Raw genomic sequence first — 20,598 nt, forward strand, 5'->3', positions numbered from 1 at the left:
AGGCAGGCGGAGATGTGAATTCTGCAAGGTGGACAAAAAGGCTAGAAGCAGCCAAAATCAAAATAAAACCTTTAGGAATGGATACGTACTCTGGTGTGTTTTCTTTTAATAGAATTCCCTACAGTGGTCCCTTGGTTCTCAAACTTAATCCAGAAGTCCGTTCCAAAACCAAAGCGTTCCAAAACCAAGGTGCGCTTTCCCATAGGAAGTAATGCAAAACGGCTTCATCTGTTCCAGACTTTTAAAAGCAACCCCCTAAAACAGCAATTGAACATGAATTTTGCTACCTAACGAGACCATGGCTCCATAAAATGAAAGCAATAATCAATGTACTGTACTATAAAATAAATAAGATAGTTTTGTAGATGATAAAAATTAAAATTGTTATTTTTTTCTTACCTGCATGGATGATAGTCATTGTTTTGATGGGGGGCTTTTATCCATTTCCGCAGTCACACAATCAGTCAATCAATCAGTAGCTGAACTGGGCTCCACACTGTCACAAAAACAAATTGAACTAAAAGGCCTCAAAAACAAAAACGCAAGACAAAGGGCAAAAATAAAAGCGCCAAACTTAATCCGTTCTGGAAGTCTGTTTGACTTCTGAAATGTTCAGAAACCAAGGCGTGGCTTCTGATTGGTGCAGACGCCCCGGAAATAATAGCCAGCAGCCGCATCGGACGTTCAGCTTCCGAAAAACGTTTGAAAACCGGAACACCTATGTCTGAGTTTTTGGCGTTTGGGAACCAAAGTGTTTGAGAACCAAGGTAAGGTAAAGGTAAAGGGACCCGTGACCATTAGGTCCAGTCGCGGACGACGCTGGGGTTGCAGTGCTCATCTCGCTTTATTGGCCGAGGGAGCCGGAGTACAGCTTCCAGGTCATGTGGCCAGCAGGACTAAGCCGCTTCTGGTGAACCAGAGCACCGCACGGAAACGCCGTTTACCTTCCCGCCGGAGGGGTACCTATTTATCTACTTGCACTTGGACATGCATGGACCGGGCAACGGGAGCTCACTCCATTGCGGGGATTCGAACCGCCGACCTTCTGATCGGCAAGCCCTATGCTCAGTGGTTTAGACCACAGCGCCACCCACGTCCCTAACAATAATTGATGACCCTCAAAAAGTGACAATGAACTAAAAACAGATTGAAACTCACATCAACTTTCTAAATAGCTGGGTAAAAGGTAAAGGTACCACTGACCGTTAGGTCCAGTTGTGGCCGACTCTGGGGTTGCGGCGCTCATCTCGCTTTGGCATGACTAAGGTGCTTCTGGCAAAACCAGAGCAGTGCACAGAAACGCCGTTTACCTTCCCGCTGGAGTGGTACCTATTTATCTACTTGCACTTTATGCTTTTGAACTGCTAGGTTGGCAGGAGCAAGGACCGAGCAACGGGAGCTCCCCCCGTCGCGGGGATTTGAACCGCCGACCTTCTGATCGGCAAGTCCTAGGCTTTGTGGTTTAACCCACAGCGCCACCCGCATCCCTGCAGAGAACCAAGGTACCAGTGTATTAGACAAGGCGATCTTTCCACCTCAAGCAATGGAACCATTTGGAGGAACCATTGCAGGCAGTGGTGTAGCGTGGGGGGTGCAAGGGGGGCCGGCTGCATCGGGCGCAACATCTGGGGGGCGTGCGCTCGCTGCCTCCGGAGTCGCTGAAGAGCCTCGGGCGCAGGCTGTAGCAGAGCCGCATGTCTCGCGGAACCGACGGGCTGTGCGCGCATCCGGGCTGAAGGCGTCCGGCAGGCAGCGGCTCTCAGCGCTCGCGTCAGGACCACGGAGGACGCGCCAGGCAGCCCCTCCTCACAGCCCCGTCTCTGCCGCGGCTGCTGCAGCTGCTGGGCCATGTTGCATTTTCCTCGCCTCTCTGCCCTCCTCCTCCTCCTCCTCCGGGCAAGCGGCGGCAACTCACCTCAGATCACCTGACGTGGCAGGTTAGGGGTTGGGGGGGCGCAAATTACTTGCCTTGCCCCGGGTGCTGACAACTCACGCTACGCCGCTGATTGCAGGCCACCAAGTTATCAGTTGTTTTCATTAATTTTATTTTTATTAAAGCCTCAGCAGCTGCTCCCGCAAGAGCCAGCAGTGGACACCAACCTAGATGGCTTTAAGAGAAAATTAGACAAATTCATGGGCGAGAGAGTCAGCCAGACTCTCCCTCAGTCTAACCTCCTTTTGCAGGGTTGTGAGCATAAAGTGAGGGTAAAATGCAGAGGGTGGGGGAAAGAACCATGTTAAGTCTACTTGAAGGAAAAGCATGATATAAATGAAATAAATCTTCCACTATACCAGTTTCTGCAAACACAGAGGAAGCTTTGAGATCACCTTTCTCACCTCCTGGTGGGATTTCCACTTCTCTCAGTGAAATAAACTTTCCCCCCTCCCCCAATGAAAGCAAAAACTGACCACACTGGGAGCTGCCACGTTGGAACTCGGAAGTCATATATATATATTAATGTATTTTAATGTATTTTTAATCTTTGTTGGAAGCCTCCCAGAGTGGCTGGGGGAGACCTAGCCATATGGGAGGGTACAAATTATTATTATTATTTGAAATATACTCAGAGTCGCAAAGTGATTTCTTGCTCTTTATTCAGCTCCTAGTGGTGAGGAGGAATGAATGAAAGTCCCCTCAAAGTATCTGCTTTATATACATTATTTACACAGTGGGTTGCACATGATTGGTTAATTCTGGAATTCTACTGTAAGCCAATCAGGTTGTGGATTCACTTCTATCTGGAGCAGGATTCGGTGGTTCCTGCCAACCAATCATACTGTTGCATTGTTCTTGGACCAATCAGTCTGCTGCAATTTGGATCCTATTGTTCTAGGACCAATCAGACTGCTGCAGTTTGGATCCTATTCAACTCAGTACATAACATTATTATTACTATTCTCAGAAGTATTAATTGATTTAAGCAAGCAGACACTTTCTTTCCATTCTTTTAAAATCTCTGTTTAATGCAAGCGCTCTCAAGGCAGCCATTGCCAAGCTTTGCAAACCTGAATGTTACACGATGGTGTTGCAATTCATAGGTCACCTGCCGCCACCCCTTTAAACTCCGGTTTGCAGTGATCACATGCTCAGGATACGCCACCTAGAGGCGCAACTTGCGAGCTCCAGAGTGGAGCCATTTCCTCCTTGCAGCTGTTTCAAGTCCCGCGTTTACGTTTCGAAACCCTTTCCCTGCATTTTGCAGAGGCCGTTTGTGAGCCCAGGCGAGGCACCCGACACCTTTTAGCAGGTAAAACAACCTCACGCACAACAAGGATTACGTGGCGAGCAATTGCTTCTGAATCCGTCTGCACGGGATCCGTATGCAAAGCGTCCTCTGGAGCAACTGGGGCGTGCAAAATTTTGCACGCGCAAAATAAAATAAATAAATAAACCCCAGGCGCCTGGCTTGACCTGAGAAACCAAGTAGATTCCGCCCCCCCCCGGGGTGAGGATAGTGAATTTCCCTTCCAAATCTGCAGCGCAAATCTTAACCCTGCTTTTTACTCCCTCCAAGTTATTAAAAGACACATATATTCGGGCTGCGATCCTTAAAGGCGTTGCAATGGATCCCCAAGCGGGGTGGGAGGAGCCTGTGAGATCTCCCTCCTTTCCTTTTACCACTGTATTAATTAACATCATTTTTTAATGCATTAGTGGCCATGTGATAATTTCAGCTTATAAATTTTATTGTTTAATGTCTTAATTTGTATAGGAAGGTACTTTTATAGCTCTGTTTAGAGTAGGTAAAGTCTTGATAACATACATGTTTTTGTATATTTTTTAAATAAAATTTTTATTGGTTTTTCACAATTTATATAAACACAAACAATGCACAATACAGACAAACAAACACATAAACAAACATGTATAATTTCAAATCCTTTTTTCTTAAACCTTACTTCACGGACTTCCCCGTACCTTCCCTTTCTGCATCCCAGTTTCCGAATTAGTTTCAGCAAATCCTCCCCCTTGATTTTATCTAATTTTCCCTTATTCTTTTCTTTTACTTAATCTTTTACAGCTGTAGTCCCCTTTTTTCTATAACCTCAACATTTTAGCACTCATTAATTTTACAATGTTTCTTGAGATAAATTTTGAATTTCTTCCAATCTTCTTCCGCCGTCTCTTTCCCTTGGTCACAGATTCTGCCAGTCATTTCAGCCAGTCCCATGTAGTCTATCACCTTCATCTGCCATTCTTCCAGGGTGGGTAGATCTTGGGTCTTCCAATGCTTTGCGATGAGTATTCTTGCTGCTGTAGTAGCATACATAAAAAAAATCCTGTCTTTCTTTGGCACCAATTGGCCAACAATGCCCAAGAGAAAGGCTTCTGGTTTCTTAGGAAAAGTACATTTAAGTACCTTTTTCATTTCATTATATATCATTTCCCAGATACATGTTTTTGTATTAATCCAGTATATTTTCTTTTAATTTTTGAATGATTTCTGTGTGCATTGAGGCAGCCTTTGGCTGCGTGCAATAAAACGGACTGACTTTCCTTTTACCGGATTGGTCGCCGTTGCAGATTTCTTCCTCGCCCCCCCCCATTAGCTTCAAAGTGGATCCTCACTCAAACACGTGGAGGAGCAGCTGGGTTTTAATTCATTTGCAACTTGGGGGGGGGAATTAGAAGCAGGGTTCCTAGATGGTGGGAGAGCAATACAAAAATAAATAAACCACTCAAATAAATATATAAAATAAATAAACCACTCAAAGCGTGGTCTTCCCTTGCAACGTGGGGTGCAAGGTACCCCCCCCCATGAATTACCCCCATGGTATTATAAAAAAATTCCTTCCAGTAGCACCTTAGAGACCAACTAAGTTAGTTCTTGGTGTGAGCTTTCGTGTGCATGCACACTTCTTCAGATACACTGAAACAGAAGTTGCCAGATCCTTCTATATAGTGAGAAGGTGGGGAGGGGTATTACTCAGAAGGGTGGTGGGAATGGGAGATTGGCAGATAGCTGAGATGAGCCTGTTGACGATTCTAACATTGTGTATGCCATCAAATGCCAACAGTGTCCTTCAGCTCTCTATATTGGACAAACAGGCCAAACCTTACGCCAAAGAATAAACGGACATAAATCTGACATCAAGAATCACAAAACGGAGAAACCAGTAGGAGAACACTTCAATCTCCCAGGACATTATATACAAGATCTCAAAGTAGCTGTTTTACTACAAAGGAATTTCAGAAATAGACTGGAAAGAGAAGCTGCTGAATTGCAACTCATTACCAAACTCAAAACCATGGAGAGACCTGGTCTGAACAAAGACATTGGATTCTTATCTCATTATACATGACTAAGCCATTTTTCACCTTCTCACCCCTTGCCTTTTCCTGTAAGACCTATTACAGTCGTTAAGAGTCGTCAACAGGCTCATCTCAGCTACCTGCCAATCTCCCATTCCCACCACCCTTCTGAGTAATACCCCTCCCCACCTTCTCACTATATAGAAGGATCTGGCAACTTCTGTTTCAGTGTATCTGAAGAAGTGTGCATGCACACGAAAGCTCATACCAAGAACTAACCTAGTTGGTCTTTAAGGTGCTACTGGAAGGAATTTTTTTATTTTGACTATGGCAGACCAACACGTCTACCTATCTGTAACTAAAACACATGAAAAATGCAAAATAGAAAGCAGTTAGCAAAAAGAAAAGAAAGAACAAAAAAAATCAATATTTTCATATCTTATTCTTCATTTACTAGCTTCCTGACCTCCTCACACCTCCCTTTTTGTATTCCAGTTCAGATATTTAATTCAGCAAGCCCTTACCCTCTATCATTTATCCTTGCTCAGCATCTTAGCCTATGATAAATATATATTTTCCACCATTATCAGTCCATATTTACATATTCTTGTTAATCTTTTTACCAAGACCGCTTCTTTTCAATCCAACGTCCCTTTAACATTAATTGATTTTACAGTATTTCTGCAAGTAGTCTTTGAATTTCTTCCAGTCTTCTTCCACCGCCTCTTCTCCCTGATCTCGGATTCTGCCAGTCATTTCTGCCAGTTCCATGTTCCTGTTGCATCCATTTTGCACCCTCGCCCATTGAGCTTTCTAGCTAGCTGTGTTTGCAAGCGGGTTCCCCCCAAATAACACCCCCAAATGCACCCCTCCTTTGCACCCCAAGAGGTGCATTGAACCTGCTCCATCTCCCCCTCTTAATTTGCAGCAGGCGCCCCTTTGCACCCTCCAACTTTGCACCAAAGCAGCTCTTTTGCGATGCATTCAGCGTCCCCTCCATGCACCCCATTTTTCTGCAACCCCCCCAAAACTGCCAGAGTTAATCCTTGCACATTTCCTGCTTTTCATAGGATACCCCCCTCCACTTCATCCCCCCCCCCAAGCTAGCTATGGGACACTCCAAAGCCCCATCTCCTCCTCAGCGCCTCCCCAATTAATCCGAATTAACGGGGGGAGGCAAGAAAGGGGCTTGTGTGGAAACACCTTTGGGGGGGGGCTGTGGAGCCTGCATTTTAAATGGCATTTTAACCTGTATTTTAAATTGGTTCTCCCCCCATTATGTTTTTACTGTGATTTTATTGGTGTTAGTGCGGTGTATAAATAAAATTGATTATTATTATTATGGGATAGGCGGGGTGGGTCTCCTTCACGTTTCGGGGGGGGGAGATTTGGGTGGGATGTTCAATCTTTTGGGAGAGCGATTTTTGATTTATTGGGGGGGTTATTGAGCTTTGGGGCAAAGGGGCTAAATTATTGGGTTAAATTATTGGGGGGCCCTTATGTGGAGGTTTTTCAGGGGGTATCTCTTGTGAGGGGGCAGTGAGAAGGAATTTGGGGCTTTTTTTGGGGGGGGGAGAAATACTAAAAGTGAGCCCCCCTTCTCCATGAAATCCTCCAATTTGGGGCCATTTTTCTAGAGGGTTTTTTCCAGGTTTTTTTGGGGGGAGGAGGCCATGTTTTTTTTTTGGGGGGGGGTCCTCAAAAAACCCCAAGTTGAGGGGCGACTTGGGGTGAGCTGAGGCCATTTTGATAGCGGAAAAGCTCTGGGGGGGGGGAATAGCGGCCATGGCGGTGTTTGGTTTATTCTGTTTTAACCAAATTTAAGCGGCTTCCCATCTATTAAGACGCCCCCCATGTATGAGTATTTTTGGGGACTCCAATTTAAGAAAATGGGGGGGGGAGAGGTGGCTCCGTGTATAAGATGCGCCACGATTTTGAACATTATTTAGAGTGGAAAAAACCTAGTCTTATACACAGGAAAAAATGGTGATTTGTGGATGAACCGTTTGATCGGTTGGCCGGGCGACAGATTTTGAATTTGAATACGGGGGCCGCCGTTTTTGGTTTCGCGCCTCGGCCGCCATCTTGGAAGAGGTCTTTCCTCCCTGTTTGGGACCAAAGTGGGGAAGAAGAAGAAGGCCTCTCCTGAGGGACAAGGCGGGTGTGCTATCGTCCCCCGAAAATGAAGTTTTTTTAGGGGAAAAAAGCACACAAAAGATTGACCTATAGTGCTTTTCACATGTACCAGTTTAGGCAGATTTAATCATTTTGTTCACGACGACTTAATTGCAAAACAGGACCCCGTCAAAATGGTTCACGGCCGGTCAAATAACGGCCACGTTTCTTTAATCTGGTAGTCTCTTAAAAAGCAATCCCTTTCCATTTAAATAAATAATAATTTTTTATTTATACCCTGCCCTCCCCGGTTCAGAAAACCGGGCTTAGGGCGGCTAACAACAAATTTAAAACAGTTGACGCAACAAAAAACAGCATGAAATACAGTGAATAGTGATGAATTCAGAATTCAAAAATCAATTTAGGGAGGGGAAATCCACACCCTTAAAAATCTCCCCATCAAGTTCCACATAACCATTGAGGGATGGCAGACTGTCATCCGCCACAAAAAAAACACGGCCTTTTCTGTGGTGGCCCCTGGCCTTGAGGAATCCCTTCCCAAGGGAAGCCTGCCAGAGCCATATTTTTCTCCCTTGGCCAAGGGCTAGTTGTTCAAGCCTTCCTATTTCACCAAGACTTGTTGGAAAGGCTTTTCTTCTGGTTTGTCTTTTCATAAATCTCTGCTACTGTATTTCATTACTGCTGTTTTAACATCAGCAATTATCTTGTTTTATTTTTTTTAAAAGATCATTTTTATTGATTTTCCAATAAAAAACATCCAATTAAATATCCAATCATAATACTCCAATTAGAAAAATAAAAAAGATCAAATTATAGTCCAAATTGTATTTATTAATTTCTCAGTCTGGATCTCTGGAGCATAACTCCACATCTTAGTCCTGCTTCCCCTCGCAATTATCTTGTTTTCATACCCAAGCTTCGTCTTAGACCTTCACAGGTTCTGGAAGGGCATCCAGAAAGACCTCCCCCCCCCCCAACTTAAAGCGATATATAGTAGTTTCCTCAAAGCAGTTCACAGAAAATACACAAATATAATAATAGCACAATAGCATCTCGAGGCAGATGGTTGCCAACAATGCAGGGACCTTGGTACATAGCAAAACTTATATTGCCCTTGCAACACAACATTGATACAAAACTTAGACATTAAAGCAAAAAGGTCAAAATAAAAAAATTCCTTCCAGTAGCACCTTAAAGACCAACTAAGTTAGTTCTTGGTATCATCAGAGATCTACAACCTCTCCTGGACAATGACAGTTCTCTTTCTCAAGCTCTGGGAGGAAGACCTTTCATTGCCTACAGACAGCCACCCAATCTTAAACAACTCCTAACCCACAATAATACTACAACCAGACTTAACACGGACACTGGCACCAGAGCCTGCAATAAACCCAGATGCCAACTTTGCTGCCACATACACCCGGACAACACCATTACTGGCCCCAACAACATCACACACACCATCTAGGGACTATTTAATTGCTCATCGTCTAACATTGTGTATGCCATCAAATGCCAACAGTGTCCTTCAGCTCTCTATATTGGACAAAGAGGCCAAACCTTACGCCAAAGAATAAACGGACATAAATCCGACATCAAGAATCACAAAACAGAGAAACCAGTAGGAGAACACTTCAATCTCCCAGGACATTCTATACAAGATCTCAAAGTAGCTGTTTTACTACAAAGGAATTTCAGAAATAGACTGGAAAGAGAAGCTGCTGAATTACAACTCATTACCAAACTTAAAACCATGGAGAGACCTGGTCTGAACAGAGACATTGGATTCTTATCTCATTATACATGACTAAGCCATTTCTCACCTTCTCACCCCTTGCCTTTTCCTGTAAGACCTATTGCAGTCGTTAAGAGTCGTCAACAGGCTCATCTCAGCTATCTGCCAATCTCCCATTCCCACCACCCTTCTGAGTAATACCCCTCCCCACCTTCTCACTATATAGAAGGATCTGGCAACTTCTGTTTCACTGTATCTGAAGAAGTGTGCATGCACACAAAAGCTCATACCAAGAACTAACTTAGTTGGTCTTTAAGGTGCTACTGGAAGGAATTTTTTTTATTTTGACTATGGCAGACCAACACGGCTACCCATCTGTAACCGGAACCAAGCAAAAAGGTGTAATTGTAAACACCCCTTCTCCTTGCTAGCAGAGAGTTTAAAATTTTTATCTGTTTCCCTTCTTCCCAGAAAAATGTCGGACAAAGAAGAGGCAGGAGGAGAGGGTTGCCAGAAAATAATTGCCGCAGCATCTCTGCAGAAAGATCGGATGCAGTCGCCTTGGAGGGAAGGACAACTTCTAACCGTTGAGGAGCCTCTTCCTTCTCCAGAGCTCTCTGGATCCGCTAGCGGTGCCACACAAGGAAAGGGTAGATGCGGAAGAGGGTGGACTGGGCTTGAAAGGAGAATTAATAACGCTGTGGTTGCAACTTTGCTGTGGTAAAGGTAAAGGATCCCTGGGTTGCGGCGCTCATCTCGCTTTCAGGCCGAGGGAGCCGGCGTTTGTTCACAGACAGCTTTCCGGGTCATGTGGCCAGCAGGACTAATAATAATAATAATTTATACCCCGCCCATCTGGGCTTCCCCAGCCACTCTGGGCGGCTTCCAACAAAACACTAAAATACAATAATCTATTAAACATTAAAAGCTTCCCTGAACAGGGCTGCCTTCAGATGTCTTCTAAAAGTTTGGTAGTTATTTTTCTCTTCTGCTGGGAGGGCATTCCACATGGCGGGTGCCACCACCGAGAAGGCCCTCTGCCTGGTTCCCTGTAACTTCACTTCTTGCAGTGAGGGAACCACCAGAAGGCCCTCGGCGCTGGACCTCAGTGTCCAGGCAGAACAATGGAGGTGGAGATGCTCAGTCAGGTATACTGGACTGAGGCCATTGAGGGCTTTAAAGGTCAGCACCAACACTTTGAATTGTGCCTGGAAACGTACTGGGAGCCAGTGTAGGTCTTTCAGGACTGGTGTTATGTGGTCTCGGCAGCCACTCCTAGTCCCCAGTCTAGCTGCCGCATTCTGGATTAGTTGTAGTTTCCGGGTCACCTTCAAAGGTAGCCCCAAATAGAGCACATTGCAGGAGTCCAAGTGAGAGATAACCAGAGCATGCACCGTTCTGGCGAGACAGTCTGTGGGCAGGGAGGGTCTCATCCTGCGTACCAGATGGAGCTGATAAACAGCTGTCCTGAACACAGAATGGACCTGTGCCTCCATGGACAGCTGTGAGTCCAGAATGACTCCCAGGCTGCGCACCTGTTACTTCAGGGGCACAGTTGCCCCATTCAGGATCAGGGAGTGCTCCACACCCACCTGCCTGCTGTCTCTCAAGAACAGTACTTCTTCTTGTCAGGATTCAACCTTAATCTGTTACCCGCCATCTATCCTCCAACCGCCTCCAGATACTCACATAGGATCTTCACCGCCTTCACTGGTTCTGATTTGAAAGAGACTAAACCGCTACTGGCGCACGGAGGACCGGGACGAGTGCCAGAGTGCCCGGAAAAGGCGTTTACCTTCCCGCCGCAGTGGTACCTATTTATCTACTTGCACTGGCATGCTTTCGAACTGCTAGGTTGGCAGGAGCTGGGACAGAGCAACGGGAGCTCATCCCATCATGGGGATTCGAACCACCGACCTTACGATCAGCAAGCTCAAAAGGCTCAGTGGTTTAGACCACAGGGCCACCCGCGTCCGTTCTGGCACTCGTCACGGCCCTCCGTGCGCCAGTAGCGGTTTAGTTATGCTGGCCACTTGACCCGGAAAACTGTCTGTGGACAAACGCCCGCTCCCTTGGCCTGAAATCGAGATGAGCCGCAACCCCAGAGTCGCCTTTGGCTGGACTTACCTTTTTACCATTGCTGTGGTGGTGGGTGGCAGAATATTGTTAGTTTAATCCAGCAGCACTAAGAGGGCAAGGGAATCTGCCAGGTTAAACCTGACAAATGTTGTAGCATTCATGTCCTACTTGTGGGCTTTGTTAGGGACATCTGGTTGGCCACCATGGAAACAGGATTCTGGACTAGATGGGTCTTTGGTCTCCTCCAGCTTCAGGGCTCTGATGCTCTCCACACTAGCAATTTGACCTCTTTGGCGGTGCCTTTTCCTGCAAAATCCAGGGATCCAAAGGCTTAAATTATTCTAGCAACCGCTTCATTGCCCTATTATTTTATTTATTTATATTAAATTTTAGGGACGCGGGTGGCGCTGTGGGTTAAACCACAGAGCCTAGGACTTGCCAATCAGAAGGTCGGTGGTTCGAATCCCCGCGACGGGGTGAGCTCCTATTGCTCAGTCCCTGCTCCTGCCAACCTAGCAGTTCGAAAGCACATCAAAGTGTAAATAGATAAATAGGTACCACTCCGGCGGGAAGGTAAACGGGATTTCCGTGCGCTGCTCTGGTTGCGCCAGAAGCGGCTTAGTCATGCTGGCCACATGACCCGGAAGCTGTATGGCGGCTCCCTTGGCCAGTAAAGCGAGATGAGCGCCACAACCCCAGAGTCAGCCACAACTGGACCTAATGGTCCGGGGTCCCTTTACCTTTTATATTAAATTTAGAATCAACCCATCCTCCCAAGCTTAAGCTGTAATGCATATGCTAAAAGTTGCCACAGGATTCTTTTAGTGCTTGAGCCGTGTCAGCTCAAAGGGCGGATTCTTACAGTATATGATGAATAGTGCAGAAAGTGATTCCTAGAAAAGTCGACGTATCTCAAGAGTTTGAAAATAAGTAGTAGTAGATCTGCAGCAGCTACACATTTTCGTTTGTAATCACGATTCTAACCATACGGTCCATTTGTTTTGTCAAGCTTTCTGTACGTGAAATGCTTCTTAATAAATATTTTACAAAGCGCTGGAGGTGAATGTCTGATAAAAGGTAACCAGATGTACACACTGGTGGGAAAAATGAGAACTTGTTAAATTTAGTAAAGGTTAAAAGCACATTCTTCCTTCTTGTGCAGGAGGTATGGGGGACGTCACGAAGCAGCCTGGGTCTTGTTAACCATCACCCACCCCAGCTTTTTCTACCTTAAGTAGGTCTTTTTGCCCTGCCTCGTGGTAAGATTCATATCAGTTGTGGATTAATGTAAATAAAACTGCATGATTGCTGCAGGTCTATACCCCCTGTTTTCTTTCTCTTCGTGTGTAGACATTGGGAGCTGGAAGGTCAGTATATTTTGTGGGTGTTGAGGGTAACAGTGAGGTTCCTGCTTTCCTTTCTGCCCCTCTCTCCTGTTTTGTTTCTCTGCTTTGCACCCCTCCTCACTTCCCCACTGATATTCTTTCTGCAGCTCACCTTCTGCCCTCGGCTTCTTTTAAGGAGCCGCTCCTAGATGGATGGGATCAACCAATCGACGATGTTTCGGATGCACAACTGGAGAAGCAAAATGAAAGTATGTCTTGTGTGTCACACCCACACCGTATATTGAAAGCAGGCATAGGCAAACTCGGCCCTCCAGATGTTTTTTGGGACTACAACTCCCATCATCCCTAGCTAACAGGACCAGTGGTCAGGGATGATGGGAACTGTAGTCTTTTTTATTTTATTTTACCATTGTACTGTGGAGAGCGTATTAACTCACGGTCTGTGTGTGTGGTTTGGGGGCTGCACGGCCAGGGAAAAAACAATGCTGTCCAGGGTTGTAAAGACTGCAGAGAGAATAACTGGGTGCATTCTTCCCACCTTGGATCAAATCTATGCTTCCAGGTGCCATAAGGAAGCTGCAGAGATAGCGCAGGATAGTGCGCACCCCGGAAATGATCTCTTTCAGCTTCTGCCTTTATAAAGACTAGGACTAGCCAGCTGAGAAACAGTTTCTACCCAAATGTGATTTTGGTTCTAAACACAGTGTAAGGAGTCTCTATGGGAGTATATTGTATTTTAAAAATTGGGTATCAGAGTTTTTAGGGGACTAATCAGGTTGGGATAGTTGGGATAGCAGGCTTGTTGGTTTTTGAATGTCTTATGTAGATTTTTCAATTCCGTTGTTCTGTATGGGAGAATGACAATAAAGATGATCTTTATCGTAATAAAAATAAATAAATCTGGAGGGCTGAGTTTGCCTACGCCTGATTTAAAACACGTGGCTTTAAAAATCCTGGGAACAGATGGCAGTGTGTTTCTCACAGAGCTACAGTTCCCAGCATACTTCCCGGCAAGCAGCGTACTTTGAATGTACAGTTTCTACCTAGTAAACGCTCACTCCCTTTCCATCAGTGGCGTAGCGTGGGGGGTGCAGGGGGGGCCGGCCGCACCAGGCGCAACATCTGGGGGTTAGGGTTAGGGGGCGCAAATCCACGGGTTAGGGGGCGCAAATTACTTGCCTTGCCCCGGGTGCTGACAACCCACGCTACGCCACTGCTTTCCATGGATACTCTGAATTCTAGAATAGTGAAGTGGTCTAAACAGCTTGGAGAGGCACCCTCCCCACCCATTCCCATAAGGGCTAGGAATGAGCTCTGGTTTTCTGAAGGTGTGTAGCATGTTGCGTTCTCTGTGGTTCTGCGACTACCAGGGAAAGGTGCTCTGCACATGTTCAGAGCTGCTCTTGTCGCCTTGTATGTCCCAACGCACTGAGAGGCGTTTCTGAAGTTGAGTGCTGTCTCTCCCAACTGGTAGAGGCTGAACATTTCCTTTCCAATCCTAAAGTGTGTGGGTGGCTTCACACACAAACGTAGAAAGGAGGTTATCATGGGAATGGCACAATGTACTGTACCGCAAATTGTACCAGGCAGATTTAATACAAGGTGGCTGTCTCTCAGTACGTCTCTTCACCTCAGTTGCCTTTTGTGTCTTGTAGGCTTGCCCGTTCTCTCAGTTTCTTCTGTAAAACCTCGGCCTCCTGGTAAGAATCACATTCTTCAAGAACATGGCTTTCCTTTAACTTATTAATTCCTTGTCCTAAATCCATAACTTTCATGTGTTGTTCATAGCAAATGTTGAATGCATTTATTCCTTTTAATAGTCTTCCTGCTTTTTAAGATGCAAGTGACAAACTGCCTGTGGCCTTTTGCCTTACCTACACTTGGTACAGGGTTCCGCACAAGGGCAACTACAGTGGTATCTCGGGTTTCATACGCTTCAGGTTACATACGCTTCAGGTTACATACGCTTCAGGTTACAGACTCTGCTAACCCAGAAATAGTGATTCTGTTTAAGAACTTTGTTTCAGGATGAGAGCAGAAATCGCATGGCCCCATTAGCTAAAGTGGTGCTTCAGGTTAAGAACAGTTTCAGGTTAAGAACGGACCTCCGGAATGAATTAAGTACTTAACCCGAGGTACCACTGTATAGGGCTGGGAAAGACCCCTTCCAGAGATCTTTGAGAGCCCCTGGCAAACACTGCCAAGGGAAGGGGAACCTTTTTCAGCCTGAGGCTTGCATTCCAACCTTCTGGGGGCCTCATCCTGGTGTTGGCCAGGGCCAGAGGCAAAAGCAAGTGGGTCAGTGGATGTGACTCTTGCTACATCCCAGCCACTCAAAAACTAGAGGTTTCTACACAGACAGTGGTACCTTGGTTCTCAAACGCCTTGGTACTCAAACAACTTGGAACCCAAACACTGCAAACCCGGAAGTAAGTGTTCTGGTTTGCGGACTTTTTTCGGAAACCAAACGTGCTTCGCTTTGAGTGTTACCCTGCAGATTTGAGTGCCACACTTCCATTTTGAGTGTTACGCTGAGGTCTGTCTGTTTTTGCTATTCATTTTGTGTTTTTGCGGCTCTTCTTTTTTGTTTTTGTGACTGTGTGGAACCCGGTTCAGCTACTGATTGATTGATTGTGTGACTGCAGTACATTGTTTATTGCTTTTATTTTATGGATCAATGGTCTCGTTAGATAGTGAAATTCATGTTAAATTGCTGTTTTAGGGGTTGTTTTTAAAAGTCTGGAACGGATTGATCCATTTTGCACTACTTTCTATGGGGAAGTGTGCCTTGGTTTTGGAATGCTTTGGTTTTGGAATGGACTTGCGGAATGGATTAAGTTTGAGAACCGAGGTACCACTGTACAGGACATGCCTGCCTCTCCATCTTAGGCTAGCAAGAGAGATTATTGCTATTCAAAGGAAACATTCCAGCCAGGCAAAAGCCCTTTTCTGGAGGTTTGGGGTTTTTTTTGGTCCCTTCCCTCAATCGCTCTTTTCCCACCTTCCACTTCCTGTTGTGGACTTGTGTGCATGCCCCTTGAAAAACAAACAAACCAGGAACTGCGCAAGAGGAAATGTTTCCTGCCTTAGATATCTTGTGACACAGTGGGCAAAATGGAGGCTCGTGGCGGGGGGCAATACTCATTCCCATTTGCTGTTTTTTTTTTACAAATCTTTTGTACTGATACCTTGTGCAAGAGTGTTGTTTACCTGACTAAGGCTTGCATAGGAATAAATATAAAGAGGTTCTCCGCAGTATCTCTGCATTTATTTAAAAACCCCCCAAAGATACTCCTAGACCCATCATCTTCACAATAGCATTACAAGTAAAGGTGACCATGAGAGTGGCATTGCTGCCTGTGGCATGTATGCGTCCATCCCGCTATTACTGCAGGTTTTTGTAGTGTTTTGAAGACTTTCAAAACCTTTTAGAGCAGAAACAGCGGTGACACGAAAGCAAATGCTTCTTTCTTCCCACATTCAACCCTTAAAACCAGGGGTCAGCAAACTTTTTCAGCAGGGGCCCCGGTCAACTGTCCCTCAGACCTTGTGGGGGGGCCAGACTATATGGGGGGGCAATGAACGAATTCCTATGCCCCACAAATAACCCAGAGATGCATTTTAAATAAAAACACACATTCTACTCATGTAAAAACACACTGATTCCCGGACCGTCCACAGGCCAGATTTAGAAGGCAATTGGGCCAGATCTGGCCCCCGGGCCTTAGTTCGCCTGCCCATGCTTAAAACTGCTGTCTGTCTCCAGCCCTGTGAGGAGGGAACAGTCAGCAAGTGTCCACTCTTTCCATGAGGTCTCTCGCATTTGAAAAATGGTACTGGGGCTGAGCCCCACATGACATTAGATCTCGTCACGTTTGCAGAATAAGCAGAGGTGTCCAAACAGTCACTCCAAGGAAAACAACCTGCCCCCTTTCTCTCCACCAGAAATCGAAGTTTCCCACACACAACGCTGTGCCGCTATTACCAGTGATATTTGTGAAATGCTTATCGGAGAAGACGTGCGGTACCAAGGCTGCATGAGCAGTGTGGCAGCGTTCATACTGGAGAGAGGTGAGCCACTGGCGCCCTGTCGTATTTGGGGTGTTGCTGTTTTTTTTTTGTGGGGGTGGAATCCTACCTGGACTTTAGGCATGATGGCTATACTGACTCTCAAGGATGAAAGGCAGAATACCGCTGAGTGTCAGCTGCTGAGGAGCAACACCTTCATGGCTTGCCGGATTGCTTTCTGGAGACAACCGGTTGGCCACTATGGGAAATGAGATGCTGGTCTGGAGCAGGAATTCCCAAACTTTTTTGGTCCACTGTTCCTCTGGTTTCATAATGTCCAGTTCTGGGCACCACAGTTCAAGAAGGACACTGACAAACTGGAACGTGTCCAGAGGAGGGCAACCAAAATGGTCAAAGGCCTGGAAACGATGCCTTATGAGGAACAGCTAAGGGAGCTGGGCATGTTTAGCCTGGAGAAGGGGAGGTTAAGGGGTGATATGATAGCTATGTTTCAATATAGAAAAGGATGTCACATAGAGGAGGGAGAAAGGTTGTTTTCTGCTGCTCCAGAGAAGCGGACACGGAGCAATGGATTCAAACTACAAGAAAGAAGATTCCCCCTAAACATTAGGAAGAACTTCCTGACAGTAAGAGCTGTTTGACAGTGGAATTTGCTGCCAAGGAGTGTGGTGGAGTCTCCTACTTTGGAGGTCTTTAAGCAGAGGCTTGACAACCATATGTCAGGAGTGCTCTGATGGTGTTTCCTGCTTGGCAGGGGGTTGGACTCGATGGCCCTTGTGGTCTCTTCCAACTCTAGGATTCTATGATTCTATGATTCTATAATGTATCTCCAGTGCCTCTTCCCGCTGCGACAGGAAGGTAAACGGTGTTTCTGTGTGCTCTGGTTTCTGCCACGGTGTTCTGTTGCGCCAGAAGCAGTTTAATAAAAATAATAAAAATAACAATTTATTTATATCCCACCCTCCCCAGCTGAAGCCGGGCTTGATTGGTAGCCGCCCAGAATGGCTGGGGAAACTAAGCCAGATGGGCGGGGTATAAATAAATTATCATCATCATCATCATCATCATCAGAGCTTAGTCCTGCTGGCCACATGACACAGAAAGCTGTATGCGGACAAACGCCGGCTCCCTCGGCCTGAAAGCGAGATGAGCGCCACAACCCCATAGTCGCCTTTGACTGGACTTTAACTGTCCAGGGGTCCTTTACCTTAGGGACATGGGTAGCGCTGTGGTCTAAACCACTGAGCCTCTTGGGTTTGCTGATCAGAAGGTTGGCGGTTCAAATCCCCACAATGGGGTGAGCTCCCGATGCTCAGTCCCTGCTCCTGCCAACCTAGCAGTTCCAAAGCACGCCAGTGCAAGTAGATAAATAGGTACTGCTGCGGCAGGGAGGTAAACGGCGTTTCCATGCGCTCTGGGACTTGTGACAGTGTCCCGTTGCACCAGAAACGGTTTAGTCCTGCTGGCCACATGACCTGGAAAGCTGTCTGTGGACAAACAGACAGCTTGACCTGAAAAGCAAGATGAGTGCTGCACTCCATAGTCGCCTTTGACTGGACTTAACCGTCCAGGAGTCCTTTACCTTTACCATATTAAAAACATTATTCAGAATGGCAGTTTGCAAGTCCCACTGGGGAATATAATAACACAATAAATTTCAAAACAGTAACAATTAATTGCATATTTATTCAAAATCGAGTTAAAACTATTTAGTTTAATTAGTTAACAAAATAGATGAGCTTGATCCATTGATACCAGCTTTTCAAAGACTGATAATCTTCGATGTGCAGTTAGGATAATTTTATAAAATAAAATTGATAGTAAGTGAAATAACATGGAGAAAGTAAAGTCTAAGCACGTATTTAAGGAATTTAATTTGGGAACGCAAGGGGAAGATGAGCCTTGTAAAATTGAATCACAAATGTATGCTATACACAAAGCAAGTATGAATAATGGTTTATTTTTTATTTCTCATTTTGCCTATAAGATCTATTGTACATTTCTGTTACAAAGTTTTCAACCAGTAAAGCATATTAAAAAACAACAACAAAGACTGATAATCATTTGTGCTTTCAATGCCCCCTTTAGCCCCTTGCCTCTTAGTACCCTCCTGGGTAATCCCACTGGTACAGCGCACTTTGGGAGCCACTGGTCTGGATGCATCCTTGCTCTGATCCATCAGAGTTCTTCTTACAATCTTCAGAGGAAGGAAATGCAAAGTACCGTATTTTTCGGTCTATAACACGCACCCGACCATAACACGCACGTAGTTTTTAGAGGAGGAAAATCCGTAGGCATGCCACCTGTAGGCATTTCCTCCATAACACGCACAGACATTTCCCCTTACTTTCTAGGAGGAAAAAAGTGAGTGTTATGGTGCAAAAAATACGGTAGTTCTAAAGGTGGGAGGGATGGAAACTCCATCTAGTTGGGGTCCTATACCAGCTCCAAGCAATAGGTTGCAGCAGTTTTGGCTAGTTTTGGCCTGTTCCCCACTCAGCAGAGCAGTCAGCATAAGGTTTAATTTGGCCCAAATGTTTGCTAGGCAAGGGGCTGTTGCCTCCCTGGAAATTCCCTCCCTGTTTTGAGCCAGCCTTTGAAGTCGCAATTAACATTTTGACACTTCCTTTCCTGTCCCTTCAGAGGTGGCCAACAGCCCGAGCTCCTACAAGGAGACCTACGAGCTGGTTGCCCTGGGAACGGGAGATGTATGCTACGAGGGCTGGATGGAGTTCAAAGGCAGGAGAATCCACGATATGCATGGGCTAGTGGTTGCCCGCAGAGCGCTTCTCAGGTAAGGCACCCCTTCTTCCCAGCGCTGATGTGCAGTGCTGGTTTTATTGGCCAGGTTAAAGAAGAGCAATTTAGGAGGGAAGCAGCAGGTTGAAGGCAGGATGAGATTTTACAAGTGAATCAATTTTGCCTTCTGACCAAACTGCGGGAGGCAGTGGAAGACAGAAGTGCCTGGCGTGCTCTGGTCCAGGGGGTCACGAAGAGTCGGACACGACTAAACGACTAAACAACAACAACAATTTCGCCTGGAAATCACAAGAGGTTCTTATTTCTAATCCCAGATGTTGGGGACTGGTTGGGATAACCTAATGATCAGGGAAACTCACTTGGTATCTGCTCAGAGGTATTCTTCTCTAACGCTGCCTTGCATGTTCTAGAGACGAACCCTCTTATCACTAGAAAGCCCATGACTGGAGTTGGTAGCTAGCTATAGCCCCCAAACTGAGAAAGGGAGTTCTTCAAACAGAGGAGCAGAGGAGTTTGGCAAAGCCACTTCCGGGCCTGCCCCAGGAGGTGGGGTTGCGGGCATCACGCCCTTCCCCACGTAAGCGGGGGCTGGTCTCAGCCCCCGCGAGAGCAGGGGAATCCCGTCCGGCCACGCCTCCCGGCCAGCCAATCGGCTGGCTGGAGGGGGCGTGGCTTGCCCTATTTAGGGCCGGAGCGGAGGGGGCTCGCCCTCTCTTCTCCGGCTAGCCCCACGTTTCCCCACCCTCCCTCCCTTTAGTTGGGCTTTAGGTAGGTCTGACTTTGCTATGGGCTTCGGCCTGTCGCCGCAAGGGGCATGGTAGGAATTTTTCCCAATTGGCAATTTCCAGCCTTTTGGTTTTTCGCCTACCTCGTAGCAACTCGTCACAACTCTTCGGCATTGGCGGTAGGCATTGGTAAGAAGGGGTTAAGAGGATGTGTGAGGGGGGGGGGAACGCCATCACCTCCCCCCAGTAGAAGAAGAAGAGGAGTTTGGATTTGATATCCCGCTTTATCACTACCCAAAGGAGTCTCAAAGCGGCTAACATTCTCCTTTCCCTTCCTCCCCCACAACAAACACTCTGTGAGGTGAGTGGGGCTGAGAGACTTCAGAGAAGTGTGACTGGCCCAAGGTCACCCAGCAGCTGCAGGTGGAGGAGCGGGGAAGCGAACCCGGTTTCCCAGATTACGTGACTACCGCTCTTAACCACTACACCACACAGTGAACGAAGGGTGGTCCGTTAAAGGACTCCGGGGGGCGT

At 46.3% G+C, this 20,598-nt stretch overlaps 1 protein-coding gene and 1 long non-coding RNA gene across 2 annotated transcripts in view; one reads left to right on the forward strand and one right to left on the reverse strand.

The window, feature by feature from the left end:
• The window catches only part of ADAD2 (adenosine deaminase domain containing 2), a 45,456-nt gene that overhangs the window by 16,264 nt on the left and 8,594 nt on the right, over window positions 1-20,598 (forward strand). The window contains exons 11-16 of the mRNA XM_082232520.1: window positions 6,292-6,430; window positions 9,597-9,775; window positions 12,697-12,798; window positions 14,206-14,250; window positions 16,496-16,621; window positions 19,223-19,373. Of these exons, the coding sequence (XP_082088646.1) occupies window positions 6,292-6,430; window positions 9,597-9,775; window positions 12,697-12,798; window positions 14,206-14,250; window positions 16,496-16,621; window positions 19,223-19,373 (742 nt within the window). The remainder of the gene's footprint in view (window positions 1-6,291; window positions 6,431-9,596; window positions 9,776-12,696; window positions 12,799-14,205; window positions 14,251-16,495; window positions 16,622-19,222; window positions 19,374-20,598) is intronic.
• On the reverse strand, window positions 10-4,747 carry LOC309537029. Its single transcript, XR_014221771.1, has 3 exons — window positions 4,506-4,747; window positions 400-496; window positions 10-21 (listed from the first exon to the last, which is right to left on the reverse strand). It is a non-coding gene; the product is annotated as an uncharacterized lncRNA (long non-coding RNA).

Source organism: Podarcis vaucheri, assembly GCF_965113315.1.
Source record: "Podarcis vaucheri genome assembly, chromosome: 7".
In the NCBI taxonomy this organism is placed as follows: Eukaryota; Metazoa; Chordata; class Lepidosauria; order Squamata; family Lacertidae; genus Podarcis; species Podarcis vaucheri.